The 14,820-nt window shown below is 38.4% G+C and overlaps 1 protein-coding gene across 1 annotated transcript in view; it reads right to left on the bottom strand.

Annotated features, from left to right (window-relative positions):
• The window catches only part of PKHD1L1 (PKHD1 like 1), a 165,337-nt gene that overhangs the window by 12,555 nt on the left and 137,962 nt on the right, over positions 1-14,820 (bottom strand). Inside the window, exons 68-71 of the mRNA XM_063606533.1 lie at positions 10,072-10,237; positions 6,673-6,905; positions 6,301-6,468; positions 3,635-3,792 (exon numbers count right to left, since the gene is read on the bottom strand). Of these exons, the coding sequence (XP_063462603.1) occupies positions 3,635-3,792; positions 6,301-6,468; positions 6,673-6,905; positions 10,072-10,237 (725 nt within the window). The remainder of the gene's footprint in view (positions 1-3,634; positions 3,793-6,300; positions 6,469-6,672; positions 6,906-10,071; positions 10,238-14,820) is intronic.

Below are 14,820 nucleotides of genomic sequence, written 5' to 3'. Positions count from 1 at the left end.
CTTTGGATATTGTCTTCAGAGGCTCAGAATATTAACCGTCACATTACTTTGTAGTCACCATTCTCATTTTTAGAGGTAAAATATTCTCTTCTAATTTTTTACAAAAGAAAATTTTGAGTTCCTATTTCAGCCATGTGGTATTCTAAGTGCTGGCAGAGCCACTGGCTTCTCTGAGCTTATATTCAAGAGTGATGAGAAACAAAAAATAGAATAATAAAAGGTAAAGTAGGAAACATGTTAGATGGTGATGAATCCTGTGGAGAAAAGAAAAAAGTAAATCAGGGTGCATGTAACTTGGGAGAGCCAAGTAAGGAGGCGTGATCTTGGAGGCCTATTGAGAAAGTGGAATCTGAGGAGAGTGGAACTTTAGCCACTTAGGGAAGAATGTTTTAGACTGAGGCAACATCAGAAACATAGGCCCGGGAGGGTAGCATGTTTGGTGTCCGTAGGAACAGCAAGGAGCTCAGTGGGGCTGGAGGAGTAGAAGAAGCCAGAGAGCTCAGGGATGGGAGAGATTCCCATAGGGCCTCACAGGCTATGGTGAGGATTCTGACTCTTGGACAGAGACCGATAGGGAAATTGTTACAGGATTTGGGGCATGGGAGAGACGTGATCTGACATGTTTTCACGGTATCTGGCTACTAAGTTGAGAACAGACTATAGAAGGGCAAAGGTGGAAGTAGAAAGAGGAATTGGGAGGCAATTACCATGATCCAGGAAAGGCTCAAACTGGATAGTAGCAGTGGAGGTGGTGAGAAGTGAGCAGATTCTGGTATTTTGAAGACAGACTCAAAACAACTTGCAGATGGGTTGGATGAGGAATGTGAGCAAAAGAGAGGAGTCAAGAGTGGTTCCAAGGTTTTGTCTGGAGCGAAGGGATGGAACTGCTGTCTCCTGGGAAGGGGCTGGTGCCTCCTTTCCTTACTCCTTTCTCTGCTTCACCTTATCAGCATTCTTTCTTCACATTAAACACCCTGGGACTTTAAAGTCTCATATTCTTAGAAAAGAAAATCTGAGTGATGACACTACTGGTTAAACTCATACTCTTTTCATACTTATTAAATATAAATTTAATGATCCTGGCTGAGTTCAGTTTCTAGCAAAGACTTGACATTATTGAAGATATTAAAAATAACATGCTGCAGTCTCTGAAGTAAATTCCAAAGGTGTATTTCTGATATATATATAAGTAATAGCAGCATTGAAGAATAAGTATATAATTCCAAGTGATCAGTTTTGGATGTACATTGTTTTTATGTAAAAATTTAGGGCAAAAACTGGAAGCATTCCCTTTGAAAACTGGCACAAGACAGGGATGCCCTCTCTCACCACTCCTATTCAACATAGTGTTGGAAGTTCTGCCAAGGGCAATTAGGCAGGAGAAGGAAATAAAGAGTATTCAATTAGGAAAAGAGGAAGTCAAATTGTCCCTGTTTGCAGATGACATGATTGTATATCTAGAAAACCCCATTGTCTCAGCCCAAAATCTCTTTAAGCTGATAAGCAACTTCAGCAAAGTCTCAAGATACAAAATCAATGTACAAAAATCACAAGCATTCTTATACACCAATAACAGACAAACAGAGAGCCAAATCATGAGTGAACTCCCATTCACAATTGCTTCAAAGAAAATAAAATACCTAGGAATCCAACTTACAAGGGATGTGAAGGACCTCTTCAAGGAGAACTACAAACCACTGCTCAATGAAATAAAAGAGGATACAAACAAATGGAAGAACATTCCATGCTCATGGGTAGGAAGAATCAATATGAAAATGGCCATACTGCCCAAGGTAACTTATAGATTCAATGCCATCCCCATCAAGCTGCCAATGACTTTCTTCACAGAACTGGAAAAAACTACTTTAAAGTTCATATGGAACCAAAAAAGAGCCCGCATTGCCAAGTCAATCCTAAGCCAAAAGAACAAAGCTGGAGGTATCACGCTACCTGACTTCAAACTATACTACAAGGCTACAGTAACCAAAACAGCATGGTACTGGTACCAAAACAGAGATATAGATCAATGGAACAGAACAGAGCCCTCAGAAATAACGCCACTTATCTACAACTATCTGATCTTTGGCAAACCCGAGGAAAACAAGCAATGGGGAAAGGATTCCCTATTTAATAAATGGTGCTGGGAAAACTGGCTAGCCATATGTAGAAAGCTGAAACTGGATCCCTTCCTTACACCTTATACAAAAATTAATTCAAGATGGATTAAAGACTTAAACGTTAGACCTAAAACCATAAAAACCCTAGAAGAAAACCTAGGCATTACCATTCAGGACATAGACATGGGCAAGGACTTCATGTCTAAAACACCAAAAGCAATGGCAACAAAAGCCAAAATTGACAAATGGGATCTAATTAAACTAAAAAGCTTCTGCACAACAAAAGAAACTACCATCAGAGTGAACAGGCAACCTACAAAATGGGAGAAAATTTTTGCAACCTACTCATCTGACAAAGGGCTAATATCCAGAATCTACAATGAACTCAAACAAATTTACAAGAAGAAAACAAACAACCCCATCAAAAAGTGGGCGAAGGACATGAACAGACACTTCTCAAAAGAAGACATTTATGCAGCCAAAAAAACGCATGAAAAAATGCTCACCATCACTGGCCATCAGAGAAATGCAAATCAAACCACAATGAGATACCATCTCACACCAGTTAGAATGGCGATCATTAAAAAGTCAGGAAACAATAGGTGCTGGAGAGGTTGTGGAGAAATAGGAACACTTTTACACTGTTGGTGGGACTGTAAACTAGTTCAACCCTTGTGGAAGTCAGTGTGGCGATTCCTCAGGGATCTAGAACTAGAAATACCATTTGACCCAGCCATCCCATTACTGGGTATATACCCAAAGGACTATAAATCATGCTGCTATAAAGACACATGCACATGTATGTTTATTGTGGCACTATTCACAATAGCAAAGACTTGGAACCAACCCAAATGTCCAACAATGATAGACTGGATTAAGAAAATGTGGCACATATACACCATGGAATACTATGCAGCCATAAAAAATGATGAGTTCATGTCCTTTGTAGGGACATGGATGAAATTGGAAATCATCATTCTCAGTAAACTATCGCAAGAACAAAAAACCAAACACCACATATTCTCACTCATAGGTGGGAATTGGACAATGAGAACACATGGACACAGGAAGGGGAACATCACACTCTGGGGACTGTTGTGGGGTGGGGGGAGGGGGGAGGGATAGCTTTAGGAGATATACCTAATGCTAAATGACGGGTTAATGGGTGCAGCGCACCAGCATGGCACATGTATACATGTGTGACTGTCCTACACATTGTGCACATGTACCCTAAAACTTAAAGTATAATAATAAATAAAAATTTAGGTTTGCCTCACGTATGGAGTACCAGAATCAAGTGCATATGGCAAGGGGATGATGGTGATGCTTGGTACTTGTACCTTCAGGTTGATGAAAACTGTCTAGGCTAATAATAATTTCAGTGGTACCCTGATGCATCCTTGGAAATGAGCTGTAAGGCTGACAATGTTAGAACAGGGGAGGAGGTACAAGCCTTAGCAGATAGAAATAACATGCAAATAATCAACAGCAATTACTCTTAAGACATCTTGCCCTACCTTGTTATGATCAACATTAAGCAACATCAGTCGAAGATTCTGAGGACTGGTGCCAGTGAAGTAAACTTCATAAGATTTGTTCAGAGCCACAATGCTGTGAAACAGGGACAGCCTTCTCTGGCATGTATATCCAGCACACCAGCCATGATCCTGTGGGCCTAAATCCATGCAAAATGAAAGTGCATACTCCTATATCATGCATTTTATTAGTATAAAATCTGAAGAGTAATTGTATTAAAAATAAATTGCAGTGGTCAAGTTCAAATGCAAGTTCAGCATTTATACCTATTACCCATCCACCGTTACCCAGCCAGCTAAGCTATTTCTCAAACCTTGGCTTAAAAAGGAAGGCAGGGAAGAAACTTCTTCCTATCACCCTACTTTTACACTGCCCAGGGCAAGAAGGGTACATTAATGTGTTAATAAGAATTTGTATTGGAAGGTCACTGATAGAAATAGTAGATTTCCATATATCTCTTCTTTAATGATAATATTCAAGCCTAGGCCACATGGTGAGGAAGAAAATGCTTGATCCTTTCTCCTCTCTACCAAATATAAGCTTGAGTGGGAATTGAACTTTCTCAGGCTCTTTGTTAGGAAATGTGCTATAATAGAGTTAATTTGTTAACAATAGGCTCTGTACCTGGAAAACATGGACATTTGAATGCCTGAACCATTGATTCATTAATTTGTTCTTTCACTCATGCACTTGTTTTTTAAAAATAGTTAATTTGTAAATTCAACACATTCATCTAATCAAGTAATTAATCTTCCTCCATTTTAATTTTAAGAAATTTTTGTTGACAGTTATGACTATTAGAGTGTTGACATCATTAATGAACTGAAGCCACCTAAGAAATAACACTCTATCAAACCCTCTAGAAAGCCAAGTGATAGTGAATGCTTTTCTACCTGAATCCAAACATTTTCTGAGCAGGTTTAAAATGACTTTTGTAACAAACTTCTCTATTTCACTTAAAGTGGCTGAGATTATACATATATAAAACATTGAGTGAAATATGGAATGAATTGTATTGATGTATTTATTCATTAGGTTTTCTGAATTTCCTAGCTTACTTGGAAGTATTATCAATATTTATAACTACACCTCAATCAAATTTTAAATCAATATAAACTTCTAAAGTTCATGTAGAGCCTAACCTTTTCCTTAGCATACAAAATATAAATCCTACTTTAAAATATACTTTCTTTGTGGGTTTTGAAAACAAACATAAAGAAATATCTATGTATAACATAAAAATTTAGAGACAAAAGTCATATTTTTAAAATAAATAAAATTTAATATTAATATTCAAAAGGAAACTTCAGTTATTTTCTGTAACTTTTATCTTGGGGAATTTTTTCCCATCTAGTATAGCACATCCCAAGCTTCAGTGATTCTTCTAACACCTTCAAGATTTTTCTGTGCTGCTATCATTTACATAAGACTTCTTTAAATTGATAGTCACTTTTTAAAATTTAAATTCATATTGAAGAAATATGTCTTGTCATTGTCATAAATGGAAAACTTGTATTGATTGCCAGAAAAGGGAAATGTAAAAATAAGACAATGAAATCTTTTTCACCATATAAAACAGAGCTATTGGGAAAGATCTCTTCTATTACTCCATTATTCATTGACAGTTCTAAAGTTGTTCTCATGATCTCTGCTTCATACAATCCGAAAAGCAGCATCTAAAATTGGGTTAACTGCAGGTCACAGAAACCAGGCATAGCACACGTTGGGGTGGGAGAAGTGAGGAGAGTCCTAAAATCATGAAACTTTGGAATACTCCTGATTTAGTTCATTCTGTTATATTTTATTGATTTCTAGAATATTTTAGTACATGTTATCACACTACAAGGGCACATAAATCTATCTAATCCAAGCTATGTACACTTTCAGCACATGAAAGATCCTAATCTAAGCCTGTTTAGGGACTAAGTTTTGAGCCCCTGGTGTCATTTCAAGGATATACAATGAATCCCTGTCCTGTGTTTTCAGTACCTTTTAGAAGTTCATCTTATTCAAAAAGCCTTGGTCTCCTAAGCTGATCTGCATCCTCATGGAGGCCATTACCTTCCTTCTCTGCTACAGCCTCCTAAGGCCAGAATGGAAGAAACCTGATGCTAGAGCTTGACGAGCTGGTCTTGACAGTCAAAGGAATTAGAGACGAAAAAACATGTTGATAGCAAGATAAGTCTTCCAAAGATTCATGAGCATAAAACATGAGCAGGCTGAGAATACTGCTTGTCAGGTATTCCAAAGAACACATGATCAGTTTTTAATATATGTTAGGTGAATTGTATTTTTTGGAGATACTTGGACCTTTTTTTTCTTTAAAATATTTATACCACCTTATCAATAAAGTATGAAGATCACTCCAGAAATAACTTTTCCCCTACTCTTTGCTCTCCTCTCCATCCCTCTTCCCCTCCTTCTTTTTATTTTAATGCCCAATTTTAAATAACTGTCCTTGCTTTCCTGGATGAGGTACTGCAGGATCAAGTCTCTCCCCTGCACATTGCTCATTGTTACAAATGGAAGGCAAACAAGGCCTGATGTTTGCTAGTTGTGTGGGGTAAATAATTTATGAGATGGCTTCATGCATTTAATAACAAGCAATGTTTTGAGTAACTGTAGTTTACTCATACTGAATACCTACCATTAATAAGATCAACATAACCGTTGCCCATTATAGCCACTGGGGAAAGTCTTCGAGTTTCTGTGTCAGGATCCAGACTTTCAATAACCATCATTGCATATTCCATCCCAAAGCACTGATAGCTCTGCCACTCTGGAAGGTACTTACAGGTTGAATCTCTAATAATTCCTAGAAACATATGTATGTATATTTTAGCAATAATACAGAATCTCTTTGCAAAAAAAATCCTTATAACATCTTTTTCTTGTTATGCTAGTTTAAGAAGTAGAAAATATAAGTTATTGGTTGAGTAGACAAGTCATTAAAAATAAAACACATATTTTGTTTCATGAGTTTAAGGCCTAACGACAGAATAAGCAAGATCCAACAAACCTTTATGAGGTGCTTTCTCAGTGACAGGAATTCTACTTCCATTCAAGAATGTGAGCATCGCCTTAGGAATTCTGTAGTCTCCAATTCCTACTTGGCTGTTTCCGTCCCATTCATATTCTGCTTGAGGTATCACAGAACCAGCATTCCCCAGAAAGGAGCCATCTATGTCTCTAAGAAAAGATTTCCTCTTGGCATCACAAACCATGTCTACACAATCAGATGGATTGACCTTACTGTGGAGAAAAGTTGAATTATTCAGTTCATTGTTTCTAGAGAGCAATATGAATATACTTGAATATTTACTTAGAGGGTATCCAAAAAAATTGATCTATTGAATTTTATTTCAGAGAGATTTCAAAGTGGGACCAAGTAGCCTATGTAATTTGCATTATAATGAGGGCTGCTTTTCCATTGTGTTGATTTGGTCTATGATTATGAATTCATTAACATTTCAAAACGACAAGTCATACCTGTGGGATATAAAATCAGAATTCCACTTTTCTATTCTATATATTGTTGAATGATAGATTTCTTATTTGTGCATTGTTCACAACATACTAACATTGCTCCAGAGAGTAGGTGAATGATTACTGTTATACAGGACATATAAAATTCCTGTGTTGGCAGGGAAGTCTTTATTATTATTTCCTTTCCTTTCTTGTCTTTAAAAATTATGAAAGTATTGCTTATTATAAAATAATCTAAAGATTTATTAAAAGCTCAATCCCTATCACCTTCCTATACTAATCTTTTAGGCTCATCACCAATTGCAGATTAGTATATATTCTTATAGACCTTTGTTTATGGATATATAGATATACTTGGATTGTGTTTATTATGCTACATATTTTAGTAACCATTCTATAGATAAAAGTAAGAGGTAAGATAAACTCATCATGCAGTTCAAATGTAGATGGTATTTTGGCCTCATCTTGAGTTACCTGGAGTGTTGATTGATTGTTACCTGATTATAATAATAAAATAGCTACTTAATGTGTGAGGTACTATACATTCAAATGGTATGCATACAATATACTCATAGAATACCGTGATATATACCATGGGCAGAGTTATAGTAACAAAATAATAGTGGACAGCTCAGATCTATTAAATAGTATCTAGAATAGCTCTCCCTTTTTGCTATGAGAAAGATATGAAGCTATTAATACAAGTTATTCCTTACATAATATACAAGTTTTAGAGAAGGATTTTAATAAATATTTTTGTAGTTCATGTGTTCGTTGTATTCAAATATGTGCAATGTACTTTTGTAAGCAAGTCTGTGAGTAGAGTGCTCAGTGGCAGTCTTTTATGTTGTGGCTTTGGGCTGTTAGTCTAGGTTCCCAAGAAATAAAGCCTGAGATATGGATTTTTGTTCAAGTAAATTAGCAAAAGAATCCTCTCAAAAGGGGGAGAAGTGGTTTATCCACTGGCTTTAAACTGATCCTATGAAAACCTCTGGCATATGAACTGCACAGCAGAGTTGTTGCCACCTTAAGACAAAGCAGCCAGTCTTGTACTCCTGAATCAGTCAGTCATTTTACAGGGACTGCAGGCTGGTGGGAGGGAGCACTTTGGACTCCTATGGCTAGTTCTATTTGGCTAAGAGCAAAGTTCTGAAAAGCCATGGGTTGTTATTTGCCAACACTGAGAACATTTGGGGGCTGGGTACACTGCCCCTAAAGATCTGGGAGAGCACTGATGGCATCGCCTGCAAGCACAGAACTCAGAAAAATCATATTTGAAAACGTGGTATTTTATTCAGGACTTACAAACTAAAATTATATGTTGAATCTGAAAGATTCAGTGACAACTAAATAAGAGCTAATAACTGCCTACTGAAGAGGGGCTCTATTGACCCCCCAAACACTGAATTCAACAATAATTAAATGAGTAAGCGTTGGGCTGTCAGCAAAGCAAAATCAGATGAAGTCAAACAATTTATGAAATATTATATTTATCTGAAGAGGTGCCTACTTTTTTTCTGAGACAGAGTCTCACTGTGTTGCCCAAGCTGGAGTGCAGTGGTGTGATCACAGCTGACTGCAGCCTCAACCTCCTGGGCTCAAGCAATCCTCCTGCCTCAGCCTCCTGAGTAGCTAGGACCACAGGTGTACACCACCACACCCAGCTAATTTTTATTTTTTAATTTTTTGTAGAGATGGTATCTCCCTATGTTGCCCAGGCTGGCCTCAAACTCCTGGGCTCAAGCAATCCTCCTGCCTCAGCCTCCCAAAATTCTGAGATTACAGGCACGAGCCACAATGACTGGCTAAGATGCCTATTTAAATACAGAACATAATTCCTTTTCTCTTCCCCTAAGCTGAAAATGGTCAAAGATCAGTAATAAAATTTTTTCTGCCTCCAGGATTGTCTTATATCTAAATTTCTGGTCTGTACTTATAATAAAAAGTAGGAATTATTAGATATATTATTCTATGACTTAGAATCTAAATGATCGCTTCTGGAAATGTCCTGACACCAACTGACCTTTGTGATCAGAAAATCATTGTTCTAAGTTTATGTGTATTTATAATCACAGTGATTATAATGGCTGACATTTAATTTCCAAGCACATTTGGGGTACCTGTGATAGGATATTTTGGAAGCAATAGGTAACCAAAAAAGGGTAAGAAAAATGGAAGAAATAATAAGAGATATCTCTTATCTATTAATGACTGTTATTGGAGAAACAAACAAAAAAATTGTGTGTGTGGCTCTTGCCTGTAATCCCAGTGCTTTGGGAGGTCAAAGCAGAAGGAACCCTTGAGGCCAGGAGTTCAAGACCAGCCTGGGAAACATAGAAAGACCCTGTCTCTACAAAAATAATAATGATAATAATAATAATAATTAAGCCAGGCATAGTGGCTTGTGCTTGTAGTCTCAGCTGCTTGGGAGGCTGAGGTGGAAGTATTGCTTGAACTCAAGAGTTTGAGGCTGCAGTGAGCCATGATAGCACCATCGCACTCCAGCCTGAGTGGCAGAGTTATTTTCCAGGATGTCCTCAAACTCCTGGGCTCAGGAAATCCTCTTGCTTCAACCTCCTGAGTAGCTAGAACTACAGGCACATTATGCCTGCTCTAAATGGAAAGATATTAATGTATAACACACTTCAGACCCCATCTATAGCTTTCATATTTAACAATGATGATGTTATTGATGATTCACACACACAAAAAGCAATGGGAGAAAACATATATATTAAAGCCCAGTTTTAAAAACTCATCTGAGAACATTTAGATTTACATTATTAAATGGTCTTAATTTTCATAATGCTCATTAAAGTATCATAAAAACTGGCAGTTATTTTAATATGCCAACTTTCTCAGATCTTGAGCAGGAAGAAGTGAGAATGAAAAACTGTAAATATAGAAAAACCACAATTTTTATGTATTTTACCTTATATCAGGCCTATGTATAAATATTTTTGATTGTTCAGTGGTATCAACCAGTTTTATATTCTTCACATGGATTGGATGCTGTAAATCCTCATTTAAAGGGTTAGTAATGAATATAACATTAGTTTCCCCTGAACAAACATTCTTAAATCCAACAAATGTTGAACCTAAAACATAAATAATAGATAAATGATTATTTTCTCTAAAGAAAGTGATAAAATCAGATTTAATGCACATTCTGCCAAACACATCTTTTGTCACTACCTTAAACATGGAGCTCTTGCCTGATATGGTAAATAAGTCTACCACTATTTGTTGTAGCCTGTTGCCTCCCAATATCCATATCCATATCACTGGGTAATGATCTCCCATATTTTCTCCGGGCTTGGCCATGTAACTTGGTTTGGCCAATGGGACAATAGCAATCATGGCATAAACAGAGATCTGGAGAGTGCTTGCATATTGGAGCTTGCTCTTTCTTAGTGTTCCAGGGAATTCTGTGACTTCCAACATATGAGTAAGCCTGGGATACATGTGGCTCTATCACTCCTATCGCCCCAGCTAATGGCCAGCACCAACTGTCAGCAAGCACCAACCTTCAGACATGGAAGTAAGGCTATCCTAGACTAACCAGCCCATAGCCATCCTGTAAACTGATGGCACCTAATGGACAAGACCAGGTGAGACCAGTAGAAAAACCATCCAGCTGAACAAAGCCCAAATTGACAATCCACAGAATCATGAGCTAAATGGTTGTTTAAAGTCTCTAAATTTGGGGGGTTGTTTGTTGTCCAGCTAAGATAAATGAACCACTATTTTTCCCTTGGCTTCTTTGTATATATTACGTGGCTAAAAGAGAAAATTGATTGGATCCAAAAACTTAATCTCCATTATACTTAAAATCCAATAACTCTAAACAGAAAAGCAAAAGGTGACCTCTAAAATTCTTAAATCAGTTATGTTTTATCTATGCCCCTTCTTAATTATATTTTCTCCTAAGAAGAGTCTATATACAGGAATACAAACCTGTAGATTAGTATTAAGAAAATATCACAGTAGCAGATGCTGTTTGTGCCCTGCCCAGATCTCCTTTACTGGGCCAGTGCACCCAACCCCTAGTTCCTCCTATAAGTATTGGCTGCAAACCACTCATAGCTGCGGTCTTCTGTTTTTTTTTTGTTTGTTTTTGTTTTTGTTTTTGTTTTTTTGTTTTTTGAGATGGAGTCTCTGTAGCCCAGGCTGGAGTCCAGTGGTGTGATCATGGCTCCTTGCAACCTCCGCCTCCTGGGTTCAAGCAATTCTGCCTCAGCCTCCTGAGTAGCTGGGATTACAGGTGCCTGCCACCATGACTGGCTAATTTTTGTATTTTTTCAGTAGAGATGGGGTTTCACCATGTTGGGCAGGCTGACCTCAAACTCCTGACCTCAAGTGATCCACTCTCCTTGGCCTCCCAAAGTGCTGGAATTATAGGCGTGAGCCACTGCACCTGGCCAGCTGCTGTCTTCTCTAAAGAATTGCCTTTAGCCACTTGAGAGTTCCCTCACCTGAGAGATTATGTACTCCCGTCCATTACCACAAGTAGCTATGCCTAACTGACAAGAGATATGGAAGAACCTTTTGCCTCAATGTGGGAAAAATATTTGGCACAATTTATACTCCACAGCTCTCTGAAGTTTCAGGTAGAAGAAGCTGAACTTCAGTTGAGGTCATATCTTTGCTTAGCTCCTTCCTCTGCCCTATTCTAATACTTCTTTCACTCCCTTTCTCCTGGGAGCGTACCTTCAATAAGCCACTTGCATAAGAATTCCATTTCTGCTTCTACTTTATTAATGCTTTGAAGAAAGAAAAGGAAACTATGGTGGTTATTCACACATTCAAAGCAAATCTCAGGATCTAAGTGTAAGATCAGAGGAACCTTACAACTTAAGAGATGGTTGGGTTCTGAGCCCTACCAAATCCCCTACATCAAAGGCCCTGACAGAAACAAAGTGGGATGCTAAGTTAGTTGGAGATATGTGGGAAGAGCCACTTGGACCTTGAAGTCTCAGAATGTGCTGAATGCTCTGGATGTGTATAAATGGTATATTCCTTCTTATTAGAAAGTAACTTCCTGCTCTGCTTGCTTGAAATCATCAGGGACCTCAATAGAGCCTTACAAGACAAATCTTATCTTCCACAGGAGCTGTTCCAAGGGAATTATACACTAGTATGGCCAGTTTTAATATGTTGCTGGAATGACTTTTAGAAGCTTGGAAATAGTGATGGCCCACATTAAGTAGAAATGCTGAAATTTCCATGACATGTTGTGAGAAAAATGCAGGTCAAAGGCTCAAAAATGGGAATATTGAAATTGGATGTATTATATTGGATGTATTATATAATTCCAATGCATTTCAGCCCAACTCACAGGTGGCCTTGAATGAGTGTGGTGTGGTATGGTGTGGTGTGGTGTGGTGTGGGAAGATCTTTCCAATTAAAAGAAATTTGGGTAGTACACAGGGTCACCTACTTTTTGTGGAGAGAGAACTGATCTAAGGTAAGGATAAATATGGACTCCTGGGTAGTGATGAGTGGCTTAGCTGGTTGGTAAGGGGCCTGGAAGGAAGTAGACTGGATGTTCAGGGAAAAACATGTGGATAGACATGTCAAAATGGGTACAAAAGGCATGCTATTTCCCACCAATAAGCATTCAATACAGAAGAGTACCTGAAAAACCAAATGGACAGGATGATTTGTCCAACAAACATCAGTTAATCTCTGTCCTCAGCCACCCCAGCCCTTACAAAATCAGCTTATGAACAGAGTAGCCCTTTTGGTGAAGATGGAGGCTATGCATGGATCCAACAGTATGGACACCTTCTTTCCAATGTTAGTGGAGCTACTTCTACTACATAATGTCTGACCCAAATTGCCTGGAACAGAAATTAAAATGTAGTCTTTAGTATACTACCATTCCTCAGGAAATCAAACAATTACTTAAATTAAAGTTGGTGACATCAGATTTATTCCACCCTGGAAAAGGTAACAATTCATGCTGAGTAGTACTGACATGTATTCCTGGTGTGAGTTTTCCTTTCTTATAGGGCTTCAGTTAGCACCACCATACTAGGACTCACAAAGTGATCTAATGGCACGGGCTCCTGCATAACATCACCCTGGACTAAAGAACTCACGTTCGACAAAATAGGTACAGGGGTGAGCATAAGACAATGGAATCACCATGGAAGAATTGCTCCAATCATACAATATAGCATCTGGAGAATGTCACCCCAAAAGACTGGTGGAATAGATTCTTGAAGGCACAGGTGTCAACTTTGGAAATGACAACCTGCAAAAAATGTGTTATTAACCTAAAACAAAAGGCATTATATGGTGGTAAATATAAAAAATATAGAATACATGGGTGCTGGTACCAAAGGCAAGAAGTAGGAGTAACTGTTTTCACCATTATCCCTGGAAGTTCACTTGGGAAACTTGTGTTTCCAATACTAAAATTTTAGGTTCTATGAGTCTGGAGGTCATAGTTCCCAGATGAGAAGTGTTTCAGCAGGACATACAGTAAGTGACTCCATAAAAATAAAGTTATACCTACCTCATGGTCACTTCAGGCTTCTCATCAGACAAAGAAGGCATTTACCATCTGGCAGAAGTAACTGATCCTGATCACCATGCAGAGGTAGGCCTATTCTATAGAATGAAGGCAGGATGCACTCACATGATCCACTGGGGTATATGCCCACTGTTAGTTGTAAAATGGCAAGTACAGAAGTCATGGCTTCATAAGGGCACAGAAACCAGGGACTACTTTTTTTTTTTTTTTTTTGAGACAGAGTTTTACTCTGTTGCCCATGCTGGAGTACAGTTGTGTGATCTTGGCTCACTGCAACCTCCGCCTCCCAGTTTCAAGCAATTCTCCTGCCTCAGCCTTACAAGTAGCTGGGATTATGCCCAGCTAGTTTTTTTTTTTTTTTTTTTGTATTTTTAATAGAGTGGGGGTTTCACCATGTTGGCCAGACTGGTCTTGAACTCCTGACCTCATGATTCATCCATCTTGGCCTTCCAAAGTGCTGGGATTACAGGCATGAGCCACCATGGACCAGGGGCCTATTTATAACAGGGATGAGGGTCTGAGCCATTCTACCAGGCAAGCCATCTTGACAAGCAGAAGTGTTAACCAAGGAAGACAGAAATTTAGAAAGGGTGATGGATGACAGAGATGATGAGTATCATTTATGGTTTAGGGACCAGCTATGGCAGTGTGACCACCAAACCTCTTCTTAAAGTTTTTCCCAGAAATTGTGACCATGCAGAATCTTGGAGAAATCATATATAACTTAATATAACTAACAATGAAGAAAGCAAGTAGATCCCAGTGGTCCCAAGAGAGGACTAAAGTGGATACAGGCTGGTACACCCATCTCTCATCTCTTTGAATATTGGCTGTTAACAAATCTCCCTTTTCCCAGACAATTAGCTTAGCCAAAAAGGAGCCACATACCCGGGAAATCAAGGTCCTCCCCATAGGGGCAGCTGTAACCAAAAACTAACATGGGGATACAAATGACTTCCATCCCCCACCCACCTCACCAGATGTGGGATCAACTCCGTGGCAATTTTAACTTACACTCTAGAGTTTCCCAGTGGCATCAAGTATAGCTGCCCTTCAGCTCATATCACATCCTTGCTTAGCAACTTCCCTTGCCCTGTTTTCTTCCTTCCCTTTCTACTAGGTGTTCCAAGAAGCCACTAA

Source organism: Pan paniscus, chromosome 7 (genome assembly GCF_029289425.2).
Source record: "Pan paniscus chromosome 7, NHGRI_mPanPan1-v2.0_pri, whole genome shotgun sequence".
NCBI lineage: Eukaryota > Metazoa > Chordata > Mammalia > Primates > Hominidae > Pan > Pan paniscus.
This window is presented reverse-complemented; position numbering and strand designations above follow the sequence as displayed.